Source organism: Miniopterus natalensis, chromosome 4 (genome assembly GCF_054644295.1).
Source record: "Miniopterus natalensis isolate mMinNat1 chromosome 4, mMinNat1.hap1, whole genome shotgun sequence".
Lineage (NCBI taxonomy): Eukaryota > Metazoa > Chordata > Mammalia > Chiroptera > Miniopteridae > Miniopterus > Miniopterus natalensis.
In genome coordinates, this window is record NC_142084.1 from 85723015 (window position 1) to 85746564 (window position 23550).

General features: G+C 48.0%; 1 protein-coding gene across 4 annotated transcripts in view; it reads right to left on the reverse strand.

Annotated features, from left to right (window-relative positions):
* Positions 1-6409: 6409 nt before the first annotated feature.
* EBF1 (EBF transcription factor 1) overlaps positions 6410-23550 on the reverse strand; it is a 372993-nt gene continuing 355852 nt past the window's right edge. For all 4 annotated transcript variants that reach the window (XM_087816956.1, XM_087816955.1, XM_087816954.1 and 1 more), the window contains exons 12-16: positions 22741-22806; positions 21510-21687; positions 20741-20920; positions 16751-16945; positions 6410-9666 (exon numbers count right to left, since the gene is read on the reverse strand). In XM_087816956.1, coding sequence (XP_087673082.1) covers positions 9635-9666; positions 16751-16945; positions 20741-20920; positions 21510-21687; positions 22741-22806 — 651 coding nt within the window. In that variant the 3' untranslated portion in view covers positions 6410-9634. The remainder of the gene's footprint in view (positions 9667-16750; positions 16946-20740; positions 20921-21509; positions 21688-22740; positions 22807-23550) is intronic.

Sequence of the window (23550 nt, forward strand, 5' to 3'; positions counted from 1 at the left end):
AGGCTGTTCTTTTCTGTGCTTATCTCTTTCATGCAGCGCCTTTCCAAAGTAGCCGGTTCATCTAAATCTCCTCACCTCACTCCCTGAGTTCAATAGGTACACGCCTAGCTTTCCAGCTTATCAGGTACTATTTTTAAAACATATATATCTTTATTGTTGAAAGTATTACAGATGTCCCCCTTTGCCCCCTATTGACCCTTCCAGCCTGTTCCTGCCTTCTCCCCAGGCCTTCACCTGTGTCTGTGGGTTAGGTATATATGCATATAAGTTCCTTGGTTAATCTCTTCCCGCCCCCCTCCTTCCCCCCTTCTTCTGAGATGTCAGGGATACAGTACAGTTAGCTGTTCAGAAGTCGAAAGGACTTGAAAGAATTTTATGTTTTTAAGTCAAGAATGTCCATTATAATGTTACATATAATATTAAGAAATATGAAACAACCTAATACATATATCAGTTTTAGGTCAGTTTAATGTATTATTATGATTGTTATCATATATATCTCTGTATCTATATACCTATGTATCTCTTCACACACACACCCCCCACACACACGAACACTGGAATCACAATTTCTAATACTGACAGAGTAGTTAATGTGTGCCGGGCATGGAATGATAACTCATTATGTGGCTTCCTTAACATTATCTTCCTAGATACCTTTTAAGAGTCTTAATTTCACTTCTTTTTAATAGATGAGGAACTGAGAGTTAGAAAATTGCAGTTTGTTGTTTCGAAGTCATTTTCAATACATACCGATTATTGGGTTAATACATTCTGTACATACTCCAACTATTGTGTCCATACGCCTTAAATAAATGGCCTTCAAGGTCCAACAGGGACCCTCTGTCCTCATACAAGGCTGGTGAGCAGTTCGTTTTCAGCTGGGGCATTTCACTCATGCTGCACGACCATTATGAGAATTTAACAAGCTTCCATGAAGTTAATAGAATATCCCCTCACAGGAGAGAAGGCCCCCAAGGGACTGACAGTTACCATTCATGCCACCTCCCTGTTTATTTTTACCTGCATTTTCTAGGTTCACCTTTATGTTCAATAAAGCAAATTGGCCTTTTCCTGGACCTGAGGATGTGAGCATAGTGTCCTGCGCTTGTGGAGAAAGATTGGGGGGCTCAGTGTTGGCCTGATTTTCAGTCGAGCACTTTGGGCTGCGGTGGTTTCTAGAGCATGAAGTGCGGGGTGGAGTGTTTACCTTGGGACAATGAAGAGCAATATTGGGGATCCTTAACCTTTGCAACTGCTTTTAAAGGATTGAAGAGATGCCGAGCAGGACTCTAGAATTCCATGCAATCAACTCATGGGGCAGGGGGCAATACAGGTGGAGAGAGGAGAGGGGCTACCCAGCTGGGGACTGGAATCACAGGGTGATGGCTCTGCTTGGGGAGCTACCAGTGACCCTAACACCGGGCAGGACGGCTGCATAGACAGAGATGAAGAAACTGATAGGAAGAAGAGAAAAGGAAATGTCAGAGGGAGGAGATGGACTGAGGAGTGGTCTGTGGAAAATCGAACGGCACCAGGCGTCCACTCCTTGGTGACCTGCTGCCTGTTTGGAGCGCCCTGTCCACCCCACTCGCCGAGCTCACTCCTGCCCCTCAGGCCTCTCTCAAACCCGAGCAGATCCGTGCGTCTCGCTCTCTGGGCTCACAGCTCCCTATTCTTGCCCCTCAGAATACAACAGGTCGGATGCTGTGAACAAGGAAGTGTGTATGGGCTCTCCCTCCCACAGCCCGCCAGAGGGGATCACTGGACCCAACATCTCCCCTTGCCCCAGCTCTGCAAGGTTTCCTTGCTGAGAGAGATACTGAGTTGAAAATAATGCAATAAGAGAACTGGGCAAAGGGAGGAAAACCATGCAGAAAAACCATGCAAACTCAGAAGAGACGTTTTGTGAGATGGATTGAGGAAGTGGGGTCTGAATAAGGCGAGGAGGGAGGGAAAGAGAGAGGAGAGAATTGTAATAGGTGTTGCTGGGGACTTTAGATTTCGATTCTTTTTTAATAGCCTCTGAGCGGTTTGAATTAGGAATCCAGGTTGGGTGTTGAAGGAAGCTTGAATTGGTGCAGAGATATGCTCTCAGATACATCAGGGTTACAGTAGCATTGCTCTCGGTGTGAAATGACGTTTATGTGATTGATTTATGTCTGGGAAGGAAATGGGCCTGTTTAAGACACAGTCTAACCCCAGCCCTTAGCATGGTGCCCGACACAAAGAATTACTCGGTAAATACCCCCTGAGTAAACAGATGTTAGAGAAAACACCGCAGCTGCCTGGTTCAAAGTCCTCTCTCCTCGCTACCCTCTTTCTATGGCCACTGTCCGGGGGGAATCCCACCCAAATCTGTTATTGGTAGAATGGAATCCAATGGGACACCCTCTTTTTGGTTGACATTTTGTCAGCTCCTTTGGGGAGCACCAGAGTCCCCTTATAGCATAGCCCCCTGTGCAAGATACTTCCTGCCGAAAGCCGGCTTCCAAGCCTGTGGTTCAGAACTCTCGGGGCCCTGAACTCTCCTTCTTAATATAGAATGTGGAAATTCTACAATCAGTGGGAAAAAAGCATGCTAAGTAGATAAAAATCAGTCCCACTGTAGCATAACTCTCCAGAGAAAAGAGATAAAACTGCTTGATGCTTAAGTTAAGAAAAAAACCAACAAAATATTTCCAGTTCCGGAAGCTGAATTTCATCCCTGATGTAAATATAGAAGCCTTCGGAGCAGGGGGAGGGGAGCAGAGGGAACAGCGGGCGGGAGGGACTTCACCATCAGGCCTCCCAGCCCCACGGCCGAGAAACGGCCCGAGAAACCAACCGGTTCTTTCATACACTTGCCCATCAGGGTAGCGAGTGTTATCCTGTCTTTTTTCTTTCCCTCAGTCCCCACGTTGTGTCAGTCACTAGATTCTGGTGGTTCTGTCCCCTACATATCGCTTCTAATTGAGATATAACTGACATACGACATTGTGTGACTTTAAAGTGTATGACATGGTAATTTACATACTGTGATGTGACGACCTCGTAGCATTAGCTAACACCTGCCTCAGGCCACACAATCGTCACTTCACTCAGTGGTGAGGACACTTGAGGCCTAGTCCCTCAGCACGGGAGCTGTGGCACACAGTGTGGCTGACCAGAACCCCAGCGCCGAGCGTTCCTCGTTCTGCCTGCTTTCGGGTCTCCCGGCCCAAGCTGCTCCTTCATTCCCCGCCTGGACCGTGGGGGCGGCCTCCCCATTGCCCCCCGTTTCCCCTCTGCCTCGCTCCAATTCCTCCGCTACGGAGCTGCAGGGATGAAACTTCTAAAACTGTAAAACAGAAGGATCCCTTGCCCTTTGGGTGGGCGTGGATGGACCTGGAGTGGAATCTAGTGAACAAAATAAACTGAGGAACAAAATAGATCCAGAGACACAGAAGCAAGGAGCAGGCTGAGGGATCTCAGAGGGAAGGCGGGGCGGGGGGGGGGGGGGATATTAACCTAAGAACTGTTACACATATGTGCATAACCCGTGGACAATAGTATGAGAAGGGCCTGGGGGGGGGGGCGCAGATGTGGGGTGCAGGGGATCAGTGGGGGGGGGAAGGGACATCTGTAATGCTTTCAACAATAAAGATAAATTTTTTTAAAATTTGAAAAAATAATATGTACATTACGTTTAAGTCTCCTCACTACTCATCGTTACAGTCGTCTGTTGTAACGTGGATAGCGGGAGAACAGAAAGGAAGACGAGAGAAGACACACACGCAGCTCTTCAGAGGGGGGCAGGAAGACGGTGGGCAGGTTGGAAGCAAAGTGAGGCCAGAGAGTTTTCTCCAGGATGGTATATCTGTGTGTGCTGATCAGAAGTCATATTGAGGAAGGAGAAATCGACGGCGCTGGGGAGAGGATAATTCCAGAAGCAGTGTTCTTGAGAATGGGAGTGGGTTGAAGGGCAGGGACGGCCCTGAGGGGGGTGTTGGAAAGCGCGCACGTCTCTGGCTGGCTGCTTAAAGATGAACTCACTCATGAGGGCCTTTCTGCCAGGCAAAAGGAGATTAAAAGAAACAAAATCCACTTACACATTTTGCATCGGACGTGGCTACTGCCCACAAGTAGAGGGAATTTTTTCACAATCGCCGATTCCATTTTCCCATAGGATTCCTGTTCCTTCCCACTAATCTTAGTAATGTTTTCTCATGCAGCCAGCTCCAAAGGCATTGGCCATCGGCTTCCATGCCCTGCTTTCCCTCACGGCTTGGTGAGCTCCCGTCCACACCCCTCAGGCATGCCCTTCTTTGCAGCATTCCTTGATCTCCATGGATAGGACATGTCGCTATGACCTTCAAATCAGGCTGTGTAAACATCTCCTTGAGTAACTTGTGTTTTGGCCCCAAGTCCCAAAGTGACATTCTAGAGCTCGTGGACTTTGCTCAATGCAGTGTTATGAAAGCCCTATTTTTGGATTAGATGGAAACATTTAAAAAATGAAAATTTCACACCAAAGAAAACACCCAACAATATGCCTAGCAATCTTGAAAAACAGAAGATGGGCATCACTGAGCCCACATTCCTGCGTGGGAGCCACTGCCTGGAGTACATGAGGTAGGTGCTCTGTGTGTAACCCTCCTGTTTAACCAGCACGGCCCCCGCAGACAAACAGGGGACTGTGAGTTTACAAACTGTGCCTTAGGCCCAACAGGCAGGAGTTAGGACTTTTCTGCCTAGTGCATCCCAGCATCTAGTACAGTGCCAAGCACATAGTAGGTGCTCAGTGTGTGTTCTGACTTGAACTTCCCAAGCTCCACGGTGCCATCTCGCATATGTGCGTACTCCATCCGTGCAGACTTTCTGTTCTTGAGTGCAACAAATCCATGCCCAAAGCTCAGATGCCTGCAGCTGCCCTCATTCCCTCGCCTGAGGTGCCCACCCCACCCAGTGACCTCATCCTTCACATCTCAGCTCAAATATCACTCTCTCTGGAAACCTCCCCCAGCCCTTCGGGCTAAATCAGATCCCGCTGCAATATGCTTTCCGAGCACGCTAGACTTTTTCTTCATTACCGTTGTTGGTTGGTTAGAATAGATGTGCGTCGTTACACAATGACTGCTTGCCCCACTCAACTGTAAGCTCCGTGTGGACAGGACCAGGGTCTCTGTGCTCACTGTGGAGGTCACCGTGCCTGGTGCCAGGCGCATAGTAAACCTTCAAGGGGAATGAATGAATGAATGCTTCCAATAAACAGGCCTTAAGGAAAGCCGGAGCCAGTGTGCGGAGGTGTGTGTGTCTATTTTATTCTGTGGAGCACTGTGGTGTGCTTGTCCCACTCTAACCATTCCAGACTTTTATTCAAGTATAGATTTGTCTTGTTTGAGATGATGAGTGTCTTGAGGGCAGACGCCTCTTGTTCATTTTTTTAATCTTCTGCATCTGATACAGGGATATGTGTCTAATAGAGAATTCCAAATATGTATATGGAATGACCAAACTAATCAACGTAGATTCCCTTTTTAAGAAAAGGGTGTTAGCTTCTCTGCTTATTAAGTTAATTCGTTACACTGTGACATTATCTCAAATTGGGCTCCATTCCAGAGCGAGTGTGTATCAGCAATGCCCAGCACAAATGATCACGGTGGTGGCTGTGTGACACCCTATTAGCTCTGACCATCCCGTTTCTGTTGGTCTACGGCCTATTTGCTGAGTTCTCGAGACATTTTACAAGCGTCATTAACCTTATCATGTCCAACAATTGCAAAGTAGGAAAAGCACGGATTGTGTGCAATGGGGGAGACTTATGATCACGCCGAAACTTAAAGTGCAACGGTTTTACAGGATTATGTACCTACCGGGTGTTTGTGACATGTTCGACTCCATGTAAATTTGGTTTTATCCGACAGGGAGAGTGTCTCCTCCACACGGGATTTAAAACTGTGGCTCCTGCAGGTTCTGAGTTCACACGTGCCCCCTCATCTACGAGCCAGGGCACGTAATTAATCGTCCGAAAGGCTCTCAGGGATTAATTAGCAGCTGTGTGTGAAGAGCGAGGTTCAGACTTGTAGCAGGGAGGACGGTGTTCTAGCAGGGCTAGGTCTTAGATTCACAGCTCGGGCACAGCGGGGGTTCACGCTGCTGGGCGGGTGAGATGGCCGGGCTCTGGGCTCCTCTGCGGGCCCTGTGGGCACGTGCGCGGCCAGCTGCGGCCAGCAGAGGGCAGCATTACGCTGCGTGTATGCGATTTGCATCCCAGATGAGCAAATCCCCACGGATTTACAAAGAAAGTGGGTGTCCCAGGGCCACCCTAATGTCTCTTCTCTGGGTGTTAACGCTGGTCTGCGTGATTGCAAACACAGGCCCTTTTCACGTGACGTTGGACTCTGGCTCGTCTGAAATATTGAAATGAATACACAACTAGGAGCTGCCATCACAGACAGGAAGTAACTTTAATTAAATATTGTGAAAGTTGAAAAGTTTTTACAGCTTGAATTTTTTGCAAAAAAAAAAAAAAAAATTATAACAATCTCTACAGTAGTTAGGTTTCTCTAACAATTGAACTGTACAGTGTGTGTCTATTTAAAAAGTTTGACTAGAAGGTGAAAGGTTAGTAGATTTAGAGATGACTTCTTTAAGCTGCGTTCTAGTACAATGTGAGGCCGGGGCATGTTATGCAATCCAGTCATCCAGAAGCTGTATCCCCCCCCCCACAACCAAAATCTTAATTTAATCCTCTGTTTCATCTTCTTCTTAAAGCCATATTCTGTATTTAGGGGAACATCTTTTACGTGTAAAAGTTTTGCGTAGGAGAAAGGGGGTCGGAGGGCCAGAGCATCTTTTCATCTAATCCATATAAATAGAGGCCACAAAACACAAATGAAAACCTATCTTAAAGGCTCTTTGGACTTTCAAGAAAAGTTCTAACCGCTACTCATGGCTGACAGAGGGGTGGCGTTTGTTGTCAGGGTCTGAGCCGGACACCTCGACGGGCCCACCGTTCCTTCACAAACAGTTAAGGGGCTCACCAAGACAAAATATGGCTTTAAATTCTACCTATCTTCAGGCCAGCGCTTACCGCACGAATTCAGACAACCTTTCTGAGTACCGAGAAGCAATGCGTCCACCTTGCTTACATTTTCCAGTTTTTATTATTATTATTATTAATCGTCATTATTATTTCTCACTGTGAAAAATCAGCTTTCCTCCCTTCCTCCCTTCCCTCCCGAGACACCCCTCCCCCACCCGCCCCAACCCATAAAAATCGCACTCTGACAGTCTAGTGAAAACCATTGCAAAATCCATATGGGGGCATGCACAGTTGCAGCATTGTTGTAAATTTCTTGCTCTACTAGAAAAAGTTACATTGTCTTAAGGTAACAAAACAGTTCTTTTGTGCTTTTCGATTTCTTTGTTTTTTTTTTCTTTTTTTTCTTTTTCTTTTTTCTTATAATGTTAGTGATGACTGACAGTTCTGGTGCACACTTACAATGTACAAGTGAAATGAGTATGATTTGCATTGTTAAGGCATCCAATCTGCTGGTTTATATTTATGTGAAAGACAGAGGAAATATACAAGCAGACTTAAGAAAGAATGTTCATTGATTTCTATGAAGTTTCTCCCCCGAATTTAATGCACAAAATGCGTCACTCCAGAGGGAGAGATTCCATGCATATTAATAGAGTAAAACAGCATTAGGGTTTGTTTTTTTGTAAGCTTCCAAAGCAAAGGATACATCTTTTTTTTTTTTTTTTACTCTACAGAACTAAATGCTACAAGAATAATATGCTACTATTTTTTTTTTTTTGCCATATATTGGAAAAAACTTCTTAACTTACAAATAATACAAAAATAGACAATGGCTTTTGGGTGGAAATTTAAAAAAATTGAAGCATGGTTTAAAACAATACTAAAAATAACTATAAATGAAATGTTTAAAAATCACATTGGAACAGCTAATACAACTGTAGGTGACCAAACAAATACGCACTTTTTCACATAGCAAACATACACAATAAAATAAGTTGGAGGTGGGAGGGAAAGGAAGAAGGGAAAGCAATGTACAAATTCCAAAGATAAATACATTATTTATATGGATATTTTACAAAATCCCCTTTGAAACAGAAAGCCTTTTGTTAATTAACTTTGCAAGTATGTGCAAGCTAAAGGTAGTGAGCTGTTTTTTCCTTTGCAAAATACGCGGTAAAACCTTTTTGTGATATTGAAAAACTGTCTTAAGACATTAAAATGTATAAATAGAACAACAACTTTGGCAAAAAAAAAAATCACAAAAAAATCTACAGTATTTATAACTACATACAAAAACACAACAGCAAAGAAAAAAAAATATATCAGGCAAATGCATCCTCATAGCTTCGCTGCATCTTTGCTATCAATTCTTATTTTTAAGAACACTTCCCAGATAAAGAGAGCAAAAATTGCCGTAGAGCAGAAAACCACGTCTTGGAGGTCTCAACCTGCTTCTCCTTTCTCCCAGTTTCCTTTACTCTTAACTCCAAAGCACTTCGCCTATTCTTTTAATCTACTGTTACAAATGTAAGGGTCCACGGAGGGAGCCCCTCTCTCTGTCTCCGAGGGAGCTGGGGAATACCTGCCACCGGGCCCTCGCGGGCTTTGCGGGGACGGGTGGGACGTCTGCGTCCAGGACGAGTAAACGTCTACCTTGTGAATGGCGGGCGTGGAGGAGGGATTTTGGCCTGACAGCTGGAGGGCAGAGTGTGGAATTCTGTGCCTGGACCCTGTTCCATAAAGATTCGAAGGAGATTCTCACACGGTCTGTGTGCCACCAAGTTCTCAAGAGGCCATGGGCTTCCGGAGAAGTTGACATAATTAAAAGCGAGAATGGTATCAGGTTTAAATATGCAGTTTTAACAATCTGTCTAGAGGCACTGGATTCTTGAGTTGAAGGGAAACATGTGATCACTTAACATCACTTTTTAACTCTCCAGGCTGCATTTATTTACACAGTCACTTAAGACAAAGATACAAAAGAGAGAAATAAGCTTGCACTGCTAAGGGGTGGCGTGGTAAGTTAGATACTGAAAATGCACGGTCTGAGCTAACTACCATTTGATATGCTTTAAGGCGCAAAAGCCGACTCTTAGTTTTCTAAAAAATCTAACTGGCATTCCTATTCTGTCCCATACAAGCTTTTTTTTTTTTTTTTTCCTTCTTTTTTGGCTTTTTTTCTTTTTTTTTCTTTTTAACTTTTCTGTAAATATCACTTCATTCTCCCGTTACACAGCTTTAAAAACGTCATAAATTAAAACACGGGGTCTTATTTATAGTGTCCCTTGTATACAGCTTTACGGTTTATAAAAGACAAATGACCGCAGAGTTGAGCTTTAAAAAAAAAAAAAAGTGGAAAGGAAAAGAGGATTTGCTCTTATCAACACAGAATAAATATATCCCCCAAACATCTGGGAGGTACAACTCTAACCAACACCCTGCACTCACAGATCCCTTCCAATTTCAGTACTCGCAAGGTCGGTGATATTGTTTGTTTAAAAATCTGCAGTTATTGTGATTCCTCTGGAAAAGGCCTGAGTTAAAAGTTCCACTCGGGGACTTGTATCAGATTACTCTCTGTAGCAGAATCCAACCTCTTCATTAACAAAATTCTTCAAGGCAATTCTTTCACATGGGGGGAACAATCATGCCAGATATCGCTGTGGAAAGAGAAGACGAGAGTCATTGGTTTTGCCTCCAAACTTCTCACTGAGAAACAAAAAAACAAAAAAATGCCATGGAATAAAAATACACACCCCTAAGGGGGTTGACTGCTGGCCACAGATGTGCCCCCACCTTCCCTGGGATGAGTCTTTGTATAAAATATACATGTATTTCATTAAGAATGGTAACGTGCCAGCCCCTGTATGTGTATTTAACAGAGCAGAAGAGTCTAAACATCCCTCCGAGTCTGATTTCCGTTTTAAAACATCCCTGGAAAGCGGCACAGGTTGAATGCCGCTGGGGAAGTCACAGGCCCAAACCTTGCAAAACCAGGAGAATTCTCAAGTCGTCACTCTTTTCTCTCCTCTCCCCTTTACTTCCAAAGTATAGAATGAATGCCTAGTCCGTCCCGGCGGCCAGCACTTGAGAAGGCCGCAGGTCGCCCTGTGCCCTCTGCCAGCTCCACGGCTGAGCCCCTGCATGCAGCCTGAGCGCCCGCTCCGTCCTCGTGCCCGGCCGAGGCAGCTGCGGCGGGCCTTGTCCCGGGCCTGTGACGCTGGGAGGCAGCCTGGGGGAGGGGGAGAAGCAGGGGTGCATGAAAGCCCAGAGTGCCTCCGGTCCCCCTGCTGCCCTCAGGCTTCTAGAATGGTCTCAACCTGCCCCTAGAGATCTGCAGCCTAGGAAAGCTGGGGCGAGATCCGGGGGGGGGGGGGGGGGGGGGGGGGGCGATCAGAAATCTCTCCAAGTGTCCAGGGTTAGGATGCCGCACGGAATGTTGAGAAGAGCATGGAATCCGACAGGCCGGGGTCCAACCTCTGGCTTCCCTGCTTAGTGTGTCCCCCTGAGGTCGCCGTGCCTCCCCAGCTAGAACAGGCAGTTAATTGGTATTTGCAAATGCTGAGATACTGCTAGGGTGCGGAAGATTTAGGTAAAATTACGTAGGGAAGTGCCTGGCCTGGGTTCCGCTCCTAAGAAAGACCTAACAGAGATTAGCTGCTGTTCTTTCTAACCCATCCCTTCTGCCGCTAACCTAGCTGTGTGACCTTGGGTTAGTTGTTTAACTTCTCTGGGCTGTTTCCTCTGATATCCAATAGGTATCACGCCATCCAGCACGCTTCACGTGATGGATACGAGGAGGAAAGGGATGTCTGAAACACAGTTAATACAATGTGGCAACTTTGAAATACAGGGAGAGAGAGATGCTTACATGAGAAGCAAGCAGCAGCCATCTTTGGCTCCCAGTGACGGCTTAGCGTGCTGTCAGGCAGAGAAAGTCATTGCTTTCTTTTTATTGGCAATTCTAAATTTAAATTAATTGTTCTTGTCAGTGATGACTGCATCTAGGAAGTGACCCTCTTCATTTCCCAAATCTCATGTCTGGAGGAATGTGCCATTAAAAAAACACACACAACAACTGAACCCCAATGAACCCCAATCTTGCAGTAGACACAGGGAAGCTGGGCGGGGCTCTGGGCCCTCGGGCCCCCCCCCACCGCGTGCTTCCCCTCCCCCACCCTGACATTTTAGACTCAATTAAAAAAAAATAAGTATTTTGCCAAACACTTTTTCCGTTAATTTTTAAACCCATCTGTATTCACAAGGAAATTTAATCCACATGTTTCTGATTCATTTACACGTAAATCATCCAAATGTTGTTTTGCAAGAGCCCTTTTGCAGTCCAAAAGCTCCTGGAGTCTTTTTCTTAAGCCCTCAAAAGCCATTTTTCTTAGAAACAGGAAGTGTCTCTTGCCAAATGCAGACCAGCTTAAACCCCCAAAGATTTGGGATCAGTTGGAAACATAGCTCCCCTAAGATTCAAATGAGCCCTAGATTTGACTGAAACAGGGAGCTCGGTATTTCAATCCAGGCCTTAACCTGAGAATTCAAGATGCTCGTAGCTCCAAAGGCCAGGGAGGGTAGGGAGGGGGAGGAGGCCCCTGCGTTGTGCCAGGTCAGCACCCCTCCACCTCCCTAAGGACCCCTCCACCCCGGCCGGCCGGCGGTGGGTGCAGACAGCCTTGGTAAAGGCAGGCCTTTCTTAGCCTATGGCGAAAGAAGCGTCTCCTCCTGCCTCCCACCAAAATCCACTGTGTGCCTGGCATTAAAGGGCAGTCCCCCCACAGCGAAGCCAGGTAATCAGGCAGCGTCAATAGGATGTAAAGCAAAGTAGAAAACTGACAAGCTTCCTGCTAATTAGGTCAGTGGATTCAGCCAAGATTGATCAGTGGAGGCCTGTAAACATCCCATTTGGATGTCCAGAATTTAAAAAAAAAATCTAAGCAGTGTTTTGGTACCTGGCATGATGTGGTGTTGGAATAATTAGACTAAACCTCCACTAGGGCCACGCTGAGCATCACAACACAAGGCTAACTGAGGTGCTAGTCCACAGCTAACAGCTCTTCTTAATCTGGCATGCAGGGGTTGGACAGCCCAGCGCCCTGAGAGGCCAGGCTGGGACGAATGCCCTGAGTGGGGCGTGAGGTGGCTCCCCCGGGGGCACACTTTCCTTAGAGGGGCCAGTGACTCAGCTCCCGCCAAATGCTGCTGTGCAGGAAGGCCTGCCCCCAGCCGCCAGGTCTGAGCTATTTCAGGAGAAGTAAAGGTGTGGGTTTAAAAAAATAAATAGCTCAGTTTACATAGGTTTGCAAATAATTAAAATCAAACAAACAAACGTATCTGAGGGTATCTAGTGGGTGGCTTTGGTCTGCCACACTCCCTGCCTCTCCGTCTCTGGCCCTCAGATGTCTCTGGAAGTCTAAGGAAAGCCATGGGCCTCTCTCCAGAAGGCCCCTGTGTACCTACACCTAGAACTCTGCATGTTACACCAGGGGCTACAGCTCCCTGTGTCCCACCTGCGACTCCCTAAAGTCCAGATGCAGAACCCTTAGAGTGAATTTTGGGACAAGATCATCGTTTGTGGCCTCTGAGCTCAGACACCTCTAAAGAGGCCTTTTCATAAACAGACCTCGCTGCAGGGTCCCTCCCAGAGCTACTGGGAGCTGTTTTTCTTGTATCTGTGCTGCAATCCTCAGGATTACTTATGTGGGTGAGAGGGATGGGTGTCTGAAGCCTGGAATGTTCCAGAAATGCCGCTGGCACGTCAACTTGCCCAAGTGGGGCCCATGAAGATTTCCATGAGGACACAACTCGCTCAGAGGCCACACGGACCAAGTCATCACAAGACCGAGGTGACTGCCATCCTTCCCGGCAGCTGAGTGACCACGTCTTGTGACAAGAGCTCAGAAGACTATGGGCTTGAAAGGCAGTGCTTTTTTCAGTACAGTTTCCACATCTGGGTAAGAACAAGACAAAATAGAAAGTTCTGCAGGGCTGGGGGACTGTGGAATGACAAGGCAGAGTGTGGCCTTCCCTGAACCACCGTCTGAGTAAGAATAAGGAGCTCACCAGGAGCAGAATGAGGGGAGATCTTGCACAAACTGAACACATGCATCAGGAAAAAGACAACTGCACAAGATTCGCACCTGAGCCAGAGAGTCATGTGCTTCAATGCCCCTTCCTCCACGTCCCTGTGCCCGAATCCGACCTGCCCCCTTCACCTCAGGTCCAGTTCAAAGGCAGCCGCTCCCTGAGGCTGGTCTGCACTCTCCCTAGCCTTCCCTCTGAGCCTCCACAGCGGGGAGCCCAGCCTCCCTCAGGCAGACCTGCCCTTTTTACTGTGGTGTTTGGTACATTTCTCTTCATACAGGGAAAGTTTTTAAGGTGATGACTGTGTAGTCTACATGGGCCTGGCCCAGTGGCTTGGCATAGTGTGGCCAGAGAACATAAGGCTTTGCATGGAGTCGGTCTGCCTGGGCGTTAGCCCCAGGCTCCCCCTACTTACTAGCTGCGTAACACTCGATAAGCTGTCTTGGCTCTAAGTCTTAGTTTCTGCATCTGTAAAGTGGGGACAGTAAACAGCCTACCTCAGAGGGTGGTGGAGAGGTTGAGATGATGCAGAAGCCAGGCTGGGATAAAGCCCCCCCCGCATGTTAGTGGCTGGGACCATGGTCATCTCCATCATGTGAGGCTGCAGTCACTAGTGGAGGCTGAGAGAGGGATACTGGGGAGAAAGTCTTTAAGGAGTTGGCTCAACAAAAACACCAGAATGAGGTGAAATTAGCAGCGTGGTAGTTGGAGGTAATAGGCCTTTAAAATCCTGAAGCCGCCTAACTGTGTCACCTCTAAGCTGATTTTACATAGTCAATTTGCTTCACCAGCTCTTCCTTTGTCACTTGTCCTGTCTTAATGATCACAATCCTCAACTAGGTGGGTCCAAGGAAGGAGTAGGGGCTACTGTGACGTTGAAAAAGGAGGGATGCAGCGCACTAGAGATTCATACCTGCAGGTCTAGAACCCGTCTGTGTCCTGTTTGTAATAGAAGTTAGAACTAAAGCGTTACTTCATCTTCCACTTTCTAAATCCAGTTCTAGGAGCCCACAGTCAGACCGTCACCTTTCCCAGGGAGACCCAAGACCCCAAGCAGGAGCTCCCTGGAGTTACCGGAGCAGCCCATCCGCTGGGATTGTGTGCCGAGGGCGCGCAGGGCCCCCGCCAGGTGGGTGTCATGGTTGCAAGTGGAGCAGGCAGGGAGCAGGGAGGAGGGTGGCTTCAGAAAGGAGGGGGGGGCATCAGAATTTAATTTCTCCACTCATACCTCTACCGCCACCCCCCAAAAAGTAGGGACATCTGGCCCGTGACAGTTTTGGAAAAACAAAAACCAGTAGAAAGAATCTCCTGGGCATGTGCTCAGTCAGGAGGAAAGGGCAGTGTCCTTACAACAGCAAATCCAGCCAGTGTGTTCCCGAGTCACCCCTCAAACCCTCACGCTCTGCATCTTAGAGACGCGGCTGGTCATCAGAAGTGGGGGTTATCTGTGCTTTTGGAATCTGTGCAGACTTGGGTTAGAAACACCCTGGGAGGGGACAAATGCACAAATGGTGTATGTGTCCCCATCTTGAAGCCACCTCATCATTACTTACACACACACTCCTCCACAACCAGATGTTCCCAAGTCCAGGACCCTTCTCCCTCCCTGGTCTGCATGGCCTGGGAGGACACTCAGCCTGGCCCAAGGGCTGCTGCTCACCTAAGTCACTGTTGGCCTGGACACAGCTGCCGACCTTCCCAGAGCCACTGCCTCCCGAGCACCGCCTCTCAGCTGTGATCACAAGCCCCATTACACCTTGCTCCTGACGCCAACTCTATGTTCAACAGAGGCCGTGCCTGGCAGCCCACATTCAGCAGGTTTCTGCTTTCCATATGTTTCATCCTTACTTAAATCCATTATGAGTTATGTTCACTTCAGCAGTTTATCCCTAGTTTGCCAGACAGAGGTGTACTGAGGGAGACAGAGCATTATTTTTAGCTACAAAGAGCCAGACTTGCATGAATGGGTGGCACCCCCTAGCATGAATAATATCGCCTGAGATGTAGTTTCACAGTCAGAGTACCTTCCTTTTCCCTCCAAGAAGACAGCTCTGCCAGTGTGTGCTTGAGGGAGGGGCACAGGCATGCTCCATCAGCCACGGGCTTGGGCCGTGCTGGGCAGACCTGCCAGCAGGTTCTGAGAAACATTTGGCCGAGCCCTTCTGGATCACGAGGTGTGGGTTCAGTTTTGGCCCCATCAGTCCTAGCTGTGTGACCTTGAGCCAAGTGGGCCTTAATTTCCCCATCTATACAGTGAGGACTGTACTGACCTCACAGGGTTTTCAGGAGAATCGATGTAAGGTTCCATCAATATAAAGTGTCTGGCACTGAGTACACATGTGTATGAGTATAAATAAACATACATACAGTGACACATAAGAAACAGGGCTGAGAAGTCCCAAGTGAGTCTGCTGCCCTCCTGACCCCTCCCAACCTCCCTGGCTGACCCCTATCAGTGAAGGTGAGCCTGCTGGCCACTGAAGGCAGGCACCGTGGGGGACTGTGTAAGCCAGGGGTTAGGAGCACACCCCCAGCGTGTACTGGCCAGGGCTGTGAGCAGGTATTCTCCTTACGCTTCAGTTTTACCACCTGTACAATGGAGCTCATAATAGTGCTCGTATTTCATCAGGACATTGTGGCAATTAATTAAGATAAAGTGCCTCTTCCATGCTCAATAAACGGTAGATTATTTAACTGATGTTATTTCTTGACAGCTGCCTTAGGAATCCTGGACACATCTGTGTTACCTCCTCTGGGTAGTAAAGGGCTTGGGAGATGAAAAGAGGAGATGCATTTTTGAGCCCGAGTTTGAAAACAGCTTCTGCCAGGCCAGCTGTTGGAAGTCATGCACTCTGACTGTGAGTACCTATCACATAACCCTGCTGGGGCAGAACAAATGAAGTCATGCAGGTCAACACCATAGCACAATGCCAGCACATGAGAAAAATGTAAGTGGTGGACCCATTTTAAAAGTGGGGTTTTTTCTCTCAATGAACAAAAATGTCACTTCAACTCTTGGTAACTCCATTATTTTCTATATACCATGATGGGGAAGAGATTGAACAATATGAACCCAAATACTCTAGTGGGGTTTCTGGTTGCCAGTAAGTCTTGGGCCTTTGGTCTATGATGCTCTAATGTCAGGGCTCTGATCAGGCCATGGCTCGCCCCCTCCCCATTCTCAACCCCACACACGTTCATTCTGACACAGCCAACAGGAAGGGAATGTTGAGTGACCTACTTCAGGAGAAGGTCAGTCCCGGGAGAGACCCTGCAGTGGAGAACTTGCTAGAGTCCACAAAAGACTGGTCTGATTATGGCGACCACAGGGAATGAGAGAGGAGAAAAGAGAAACGATGGCATTAGTAAGCAGAAACAGTATTCTGAAGCAAATCCCGGGCCTGAGCAGAATTGCTGGAGTTGGAAAGAGGACTGCTCAGGCAAGACCAGCAGAGGAGAGGTGGGTAGGGCCGGGCCAGGGCCATGGAGAGTGAACACAAAAGAACAGAAGAAAGGAGGGCAGAGAGAAGCAGGCAGGCCCACACTGGTGCCCTCGGCAGCAGAGAGGCATCTGCTTCAGGCCCAGGCCCAGGCCCTGGCCCTGGGAGGTGGAGTCAGGGCATCTGTTTGGCCCGGGTGGGGCCTGGGGCTTACCTTGCAGGCTGTTCCCGTTGGTGCTGGTGCAGGTGGGAGGCGGGGAGGTCTGGGGTCTGACGACTGGTGCAAAAGCACTCTTCTGTTTCACGGCTGAGACCATGTTGGCTGGTGAGAAGGAGAAGATGCCGGAGGAGCTGCTGCAGTTAGAGGGGAGGCTTGTAGAAGAGGCCATGGTAGGGCTGGATGGCACGACTGGGAGGGGCAATGGGAAAGCAGAAATTAGCAGCTTTCCTAACATCCCGACACAAGGTGGCTCAGAGCTGACCCTTACCCTGCCTCCCTGCTCAGGCTGTCCCTCCAGCATGAGCCTTCCCTGAACTCTTGGGAGCTTGTCCACTTTCATCATTTAGCACTGGGTATGCACTACCTTTCGGTGGTGGTGATCTTCTGTGTTTACTGTGGGTCTACTATGTGCCAGGAGCATGCTAGGCCCTGGGGTGCCCCAGGTCAGGGAACAAAGTGCTCTTATAAGGATTGAAGTAGCACAAAATAGCAACAAAAGTGAGCATGGCCAACTTCGTAGAGGCAGGGAATGGATACCAGGAAACCAGAGGTTTTGCAGAGGAGGTGTCAGGGAAAGCATTCCAGGACCTAACGTGAGGTTCTAGCAAAGGGGCTGGGGATGAAGGCCAGCCTGAGAGGGCATGGTCACTGCCGGAATGAGAGGTGTGAGGAAGAAGGGCGACTGGAGGCAACACCAGGATTCCAACTTCAGGCCCTGGCAGCTGGTGATGTGTATGCATGAGCCCCCTTTTTCCCCATGAGGTTATGGGTTCCTTAAGGATATGACTGTAGCTTGATGCCCCATGACACAGAGATCAGTGGGTAGGCGGCAAGGTGGATACACAGACTGCCATGTGCAGCATTTGTAGCTAATACAGAACTGCAGTCAACGTTCCAAATTCCCTCTATCCCCCATGGAGTGGTACATAAATGTCTGTGAATTAATAAGCACTAAGTAGGAGCCTTATGTAAATACCCCCAGTCAGTAATAGTGAGCGTGTGGATTATCGATGAGGGGAGAACTGTCTTTGGCAATTCAGAGAGAAAGAACACCTAGCTGCTTAAGTATATGAAAGAGGATTGGAGACCCACCTTCTCTACCAACCACAGTCCTCTGAGCCTGGCCTTTCATCTTTTGTTAGTTGCTAATTATCTCTTGATTACTTTGGGAGACAGAGATTTTTGCGCACGCTAAGCCGTCTACACTCAAGACTGCTATTCTCAGCCACTCACCTGCTAGCACCTTCATCTCCTGGGGAAAAGTCTGAATGCTGTCCAGGGATTCCCAGGCACTTAATTCAAATTCTAGGTACTTCCTTCTACAGTTTTATTTCTCACACTACGCTATGAATATTATATATTGCTTTATCATTCACAAGAATCTTCACATCTTTTCCATCTTATGTCATTGGCCAAGCAAGCTTAAGTTGGGGCCTATTACATGCTTTTCACACCTGAGCTAACGGAGCAAGCTGAGACTCCGAAAACAGTCCAGTGACTTGCCCAAGGGGCATAGCTGCAATGCTGAAGCCAGGAGCCACACCCCAATCAGTGCTCTTTCTACCACACTACCCTGCCAAGGAAAAGGAGAGCCAGGGGGAAAGCGCCCCCTCCTACGAGCCCACCAAAGTCCCAATGGCTGTTGAGGTGGCCTTACCCTTGGCCTACCGACTTCAGGAAGTTAAGGAAGTGGGAATCAAACCCGTCACAGGCAGCAACGGCCATTGGGGAAGCAACCTGACCCCTCACAATCAGTCCTCAGTGGTACACAACCGAAACACACCACATGCTTTATAAAGAGCCGCCAAACTCAGAGTTTCCACCAACATTTCCTAAACTCTACTTTTTCTTTTAATGAGGCCAGCATTTTTACACATCTCTTAGGATTTTTAAATGTGAAAATACGCTCAATAATAACATCCATTTAAATAGCAAAACTCCCGCACTGGAGGTTTGGTTTTTAAATATTCCTAGACTTGAAATCCTGCTGGTTCACTGAGGAAGGCAATTAATCTCGTTGGCAAATGTGATCATGATGTATATTTAGAGGTGGGGAATTTGGAGGGGGCGGTGAACAGAGGAAGGGGTGAAACACAGTCAAGCAGTCCCATTTGTTACAACATTATTAGTTACCAGCCAGCACCCCAGAAAGTGTGCTCACCAGTGGAATGTCTTCTTTTACTTTCTTTATTCTGTGAGGGATTTTTCAACATGAGTGGTTTATGAATAATTGTTATGGAGGTGAAAATTCAAATCTGCTGGGCTTTGTGTTTATTTGTGCTTATTGCTTTATTTGCATTTATGCAGATAAAACCATCCCATCTGAAAGCTTATTTGAGAATTTAACACTATATTTGTGAGCACTGAGGAAATCAATTAATGGAAATTAAGTGTTCAGAGTTTCACAGTCTGACAGACACAATCTCAGGCTGAAGTCACCTGGTGTCTGCCCAGGATTGAGAAGGCAGAGCAATCCAAGCCCTTAAATTGAATTGCTACCATATAGCAATTAGTTTATTGATTTAATTAAGAATGCCACCTTTTAATTTTCATGTCATGATGGAAACATTTTCTGATTGAGTAGATGGGAGAACACTGAACTGATAGATCTATGGGAAACAACTTCCCATGAATCAAAACCTATGTGGAACTGGCCCCTAACATCGACTCTAAAGCAGACAGACATCAAGTAGGCAGATTATTGGGGGGGGGGGGGGGGACTTTAAATGTTCAACAAGCTGCTGATTCCAAACAAAGTAGAAATATAAAAATTTAACACACACTGAACCCAAAAACTCACCCAGAAAGCAAAAGGCCCCAAGCATTGCTTTCAGGAAAAGGTTCATCCAAAGGCCAAGACTGAGCTTTCCTCTTTCAAAGGCCTAGCACTCTCCACTTTCCATTACTAGACAGCAGAATAGTCAGTATTTCCAGCCAAGACTCTTTTCAAAAAATCATGAATATCCTTTCATTGAATAGCACACCTTCTGTCACTCTACAAACATCTAAGTTTGGCCACACTTCACACAACAGGCACCCACACTGTCCAAGATGAACTTGGTTGTCTATGTGAAAACCGCAGAGAGAGACTGAGAGAAAAGTCACATGACATTTTACATGTACCCAGCTCATTGAGGTTCTTTAGGTGCAATCTAAATGTGGTACCAAAATTTTTAAGACAGGCACCAAAGAACATTTATTGTGTGTATATGTGTGTGTGTGCATCTGTGTGTTTATTGTGCCAGATTTTTGAAAAAAATAAAATTATTTTTTTCCATTGGTTGGTTTTTCTTAAGTACATATCAAACACAAAGGGGGAAAATTCCAAGCATTAAAAACAAAGGAAAATGGATTCCCCCCTAGAACCTCCAGGAGGAGCCCAGTCCTGCCAACCCATTGTGGACCTCCGACCTCTAGAGTTGCAAGGTAATAAAGTTGTATTGTTTTAAGGCACTAAAACCAACAAGCGAGTCATATTCCTAAAGGGAGAGTTTAAGTTCTAGACAGGTGTTACTGTGCTATATCACCTGCACCTCGTATTATTATCATTTCATCATGATTAGTACTTGGATTTACTGAATGTGCTTCCCATGGGCCAGGCACCAGGACCAGCTCATTGCATGCCTTTTTTTTTTTTAATCAAAGTCTCACAACAACTGTATGGAGTGGAGGCTAGTTCCTTCCCCATTTTACAGATGAGAAAACTGAGGCTTGGAGAGGAGATCAACTGGTGGCCCAGGGCCACCAGTTAGTGACCCTTCTCCGTCGGACTCCCACCTTGGGTTCTTACCATGATATCATCATGCCGTGTTAGGGAGGCTTTGTGGGGAGAAAGCTGAGCCACGGCGGGCAACGCTGTGAGCTGGAGGCAAGGGGGCCAGCAGCAGCATCACTGCGTCAGCCCGGGCAGGGCGCGCACTGTGCGGGGCGCTGAGCTCCCCGCCTGCAAACGTGCAGAAGCGCAGGGCGCACGTCTGTACTCACTGGCGTAGGGCGAGTTGGCTGCCGAGCCGTTGAGGAAGGTCGGGGAGCCGCCCAAATTGGACATAGCGGCTGTGCCGTATCCGTTCATGCTCGTGGTGACCGAGTTGTAGTTGGTCTGCTGGGGGGTGGTGCTCGGCACGTACCCGTGCGGTGATACGCTGCTTGAGTTGCGGGTGAAACCTGAGAGGTGGGGACGACAGCAGGGGTGAGGGTGGTGGCCCCGATGGGGCGGGGAGGGGCTGTTTTCTACCCCCCTCACCAAGCCCTGGAGGGAAGGGGTCGGGTGGTTCATGCACAGGGTCGGTGGCACCAGCTCTGTGATTAAAATGGGAAGCGAGCACCAGGTGCACGTCTTCGGAGATCATAAATACTTAGCAGGGCCTATAAATTGTGATTTTGGAGGAGAAATAAATCCCAGTCTGGGAGATGCACCCTGAAGCTAACAGGTGCCTGTTCCCGGGGCGCGGATGATGCGCTTGGGCCCCTCGGGCCCCTCTGCGGTCTGTCGCTCGCGGTTTCTGGGGAGAAGTCGAGCGCAGAGGTGGCCCGGTGCACGCGTCTCACCAGCCCCCTCCACCAGATTCCCAGACAAAACAGCTAGAACCAAAGTGCTACAATAGTGTCGGATGCACACTAACTAGGAACCTCCCCTTCTGGGAAAAAACTTGTACATACAAATAAGTTTTGTGCCAAATAAAGGGGGAGGGTGGTGTAGCTTAAGGTTGGGAGGGGACAGGGGAAAGGGGAGGGACACAAGAGGGCTCCTGACCCTGATTGGTGGCCTGCGAGGCCTCGGAGACATTCACGGCCAGTTGTCCGCTGAAGGAATTCACGCCCATCATTCCCGCGTGGACCGAAGTGTTAGTGAGCGCCGGGAGCTGGCTGTGGTTGCGGGGGACGCTGTACAGGGCCTCCGCGATGTCAGCCGCCCTCTTCAGAATAATCTCCTGGAAAGTGAAAGGTGCACCCCGTTAGCCACCCCACCACACTCCCAGCAACGCCCCTGTCCAGCTGCTGGCCGCAGGCCGTGCTCCCAGCTCCCCGCCGTGGAACTGTGTTCACTTCTGCGCCCGTCTCTGCAGACCTCTGGGTTTAGTCTGTCATCACGCCCATATCATAAAACGGAACCGAGGCTCCCAGAGGTGAAGACCTGACTTAAGGAGACGCCTTAAATATAAAATCATCATTGATGTTTCTCTCTCTCCCTCTCCCTGAAATGAATAAAGATATATATTTATATATACATACATATATATGTATTTGGCAGAGCTGGCCTGCAGAGCCCCATCTGTCTGACTTCGGAAGCCCATTATCAAAGCCTGCTTTCTGCACCACCTCACAGTATGTGACCGCGCCATGGGATTTCCCTTCCCCACCAGGCACACACAGGAACTGGGGGGCTACACGCACACGCACACGCACACACACATGTCCTGCAGCTCGGCTCTCCTGCTGGAGTGAAGGGCAGGTGGTAGATAACTATCTGTGTCCCCAAGTATTAGTACGACTGTGTCCCCTGGACCTTGATTCAGGTGACACAAAAATAGGAGTGAGTTATTTGTCAGACTCATAGTTTCCTGAGCAACTTGCATCCTATACGTGGACTTGCTGTATGAAATAGAAGCAGACAATTATATTCAGATCCTGTTATATGTTTTAAGAGAAGACGTTAAGCCGCCCCTTCTCCCTCCTCAATTGGCTTGAAAACCTGAAGAATAAAAATAAAGCACCAGCAACTCTCCTCCTCCTTTAAGAAGTACTTTTCCAGGGAAGGGTACGTTTTAAACAGAGTGCCTCTTCTCGTAAGGAAAACGATCCCATAGGAAAGGCAATAAAAATTTTACAAAAGAAGAGAGAATGGAATAGCTTTGCAACGTGACGTGTCTGAATGGCTTAAACTGGACGCGTGCAGGGGCTTTTACAGTTTTCACACTTTTTCATCCCACGAAGGAGCCTGAGATCCCGGCCGCGCGGAGCCCGAGGGAGGCCCGCTCGCTCACCTGGTTGTTGTGGGGCATCCCGTAGAGCGCCTCCACCAGGTCCGCGGCCCTCTTGAGTATGACCTCCTGTCGGGAGAGAAGCGGACAGTCCTGAGTGAAAGCAGGTTCTCCTTATCACGGTCACATTCTGGCCACATTTTGCCAAGCTCCGCTTCGAAGGCAGCAGCTTGGGGAACCCCGGGAATGGCGCTAAATCACCAATTTGTCCCCGTTCACATACACACTTAATCGAGTCAAAAGGTGAGCATCGTTGGCGCTGCAAGATAAAATACATCACTCAACCGTGCGCCATGGGCACGGGGAAGCGCCCGTGTGTTTATTGCCGAGTACAATTGCGAGGTCATTTACTAGATGACTACAATCGATGTCGTTTGGTGCATGTTATGAATCCCTAAGATGCGTTTATTTTGCACTTAATTGCTTATTCCAGGAACCATGACCTTATCAGACAGGTCATTTTCGAGGGATTTCCAATCAATCTTCGGCTGGTAGAAGCATGTAGCATTAAACTTCTTTCCTTTATCTCCCGTGTGGCACAGTCACGGCATGGGGGGGGGGGACATAGTCAACCCACACACCGAGGCGTCCAAGGCTCTCATAGAAGGATGCAGCTGCTCCCAGCCACTCCCCCGGCACCGGTTCCCACGGCTGGCAGCGCCTCCCTTGTAGTGGTTTTCTGTTCCGGCGCTGGGGCTGGCTGTCATCTTCCACGTTCGCTCATTCACTCACCTCCTAGCGCTGGGCTCTGTGGCTCACCCCCTCTGAAGAAAAAAATATCTCCCTCTTTTCATTCAGGTGGGCTTCCCTGTT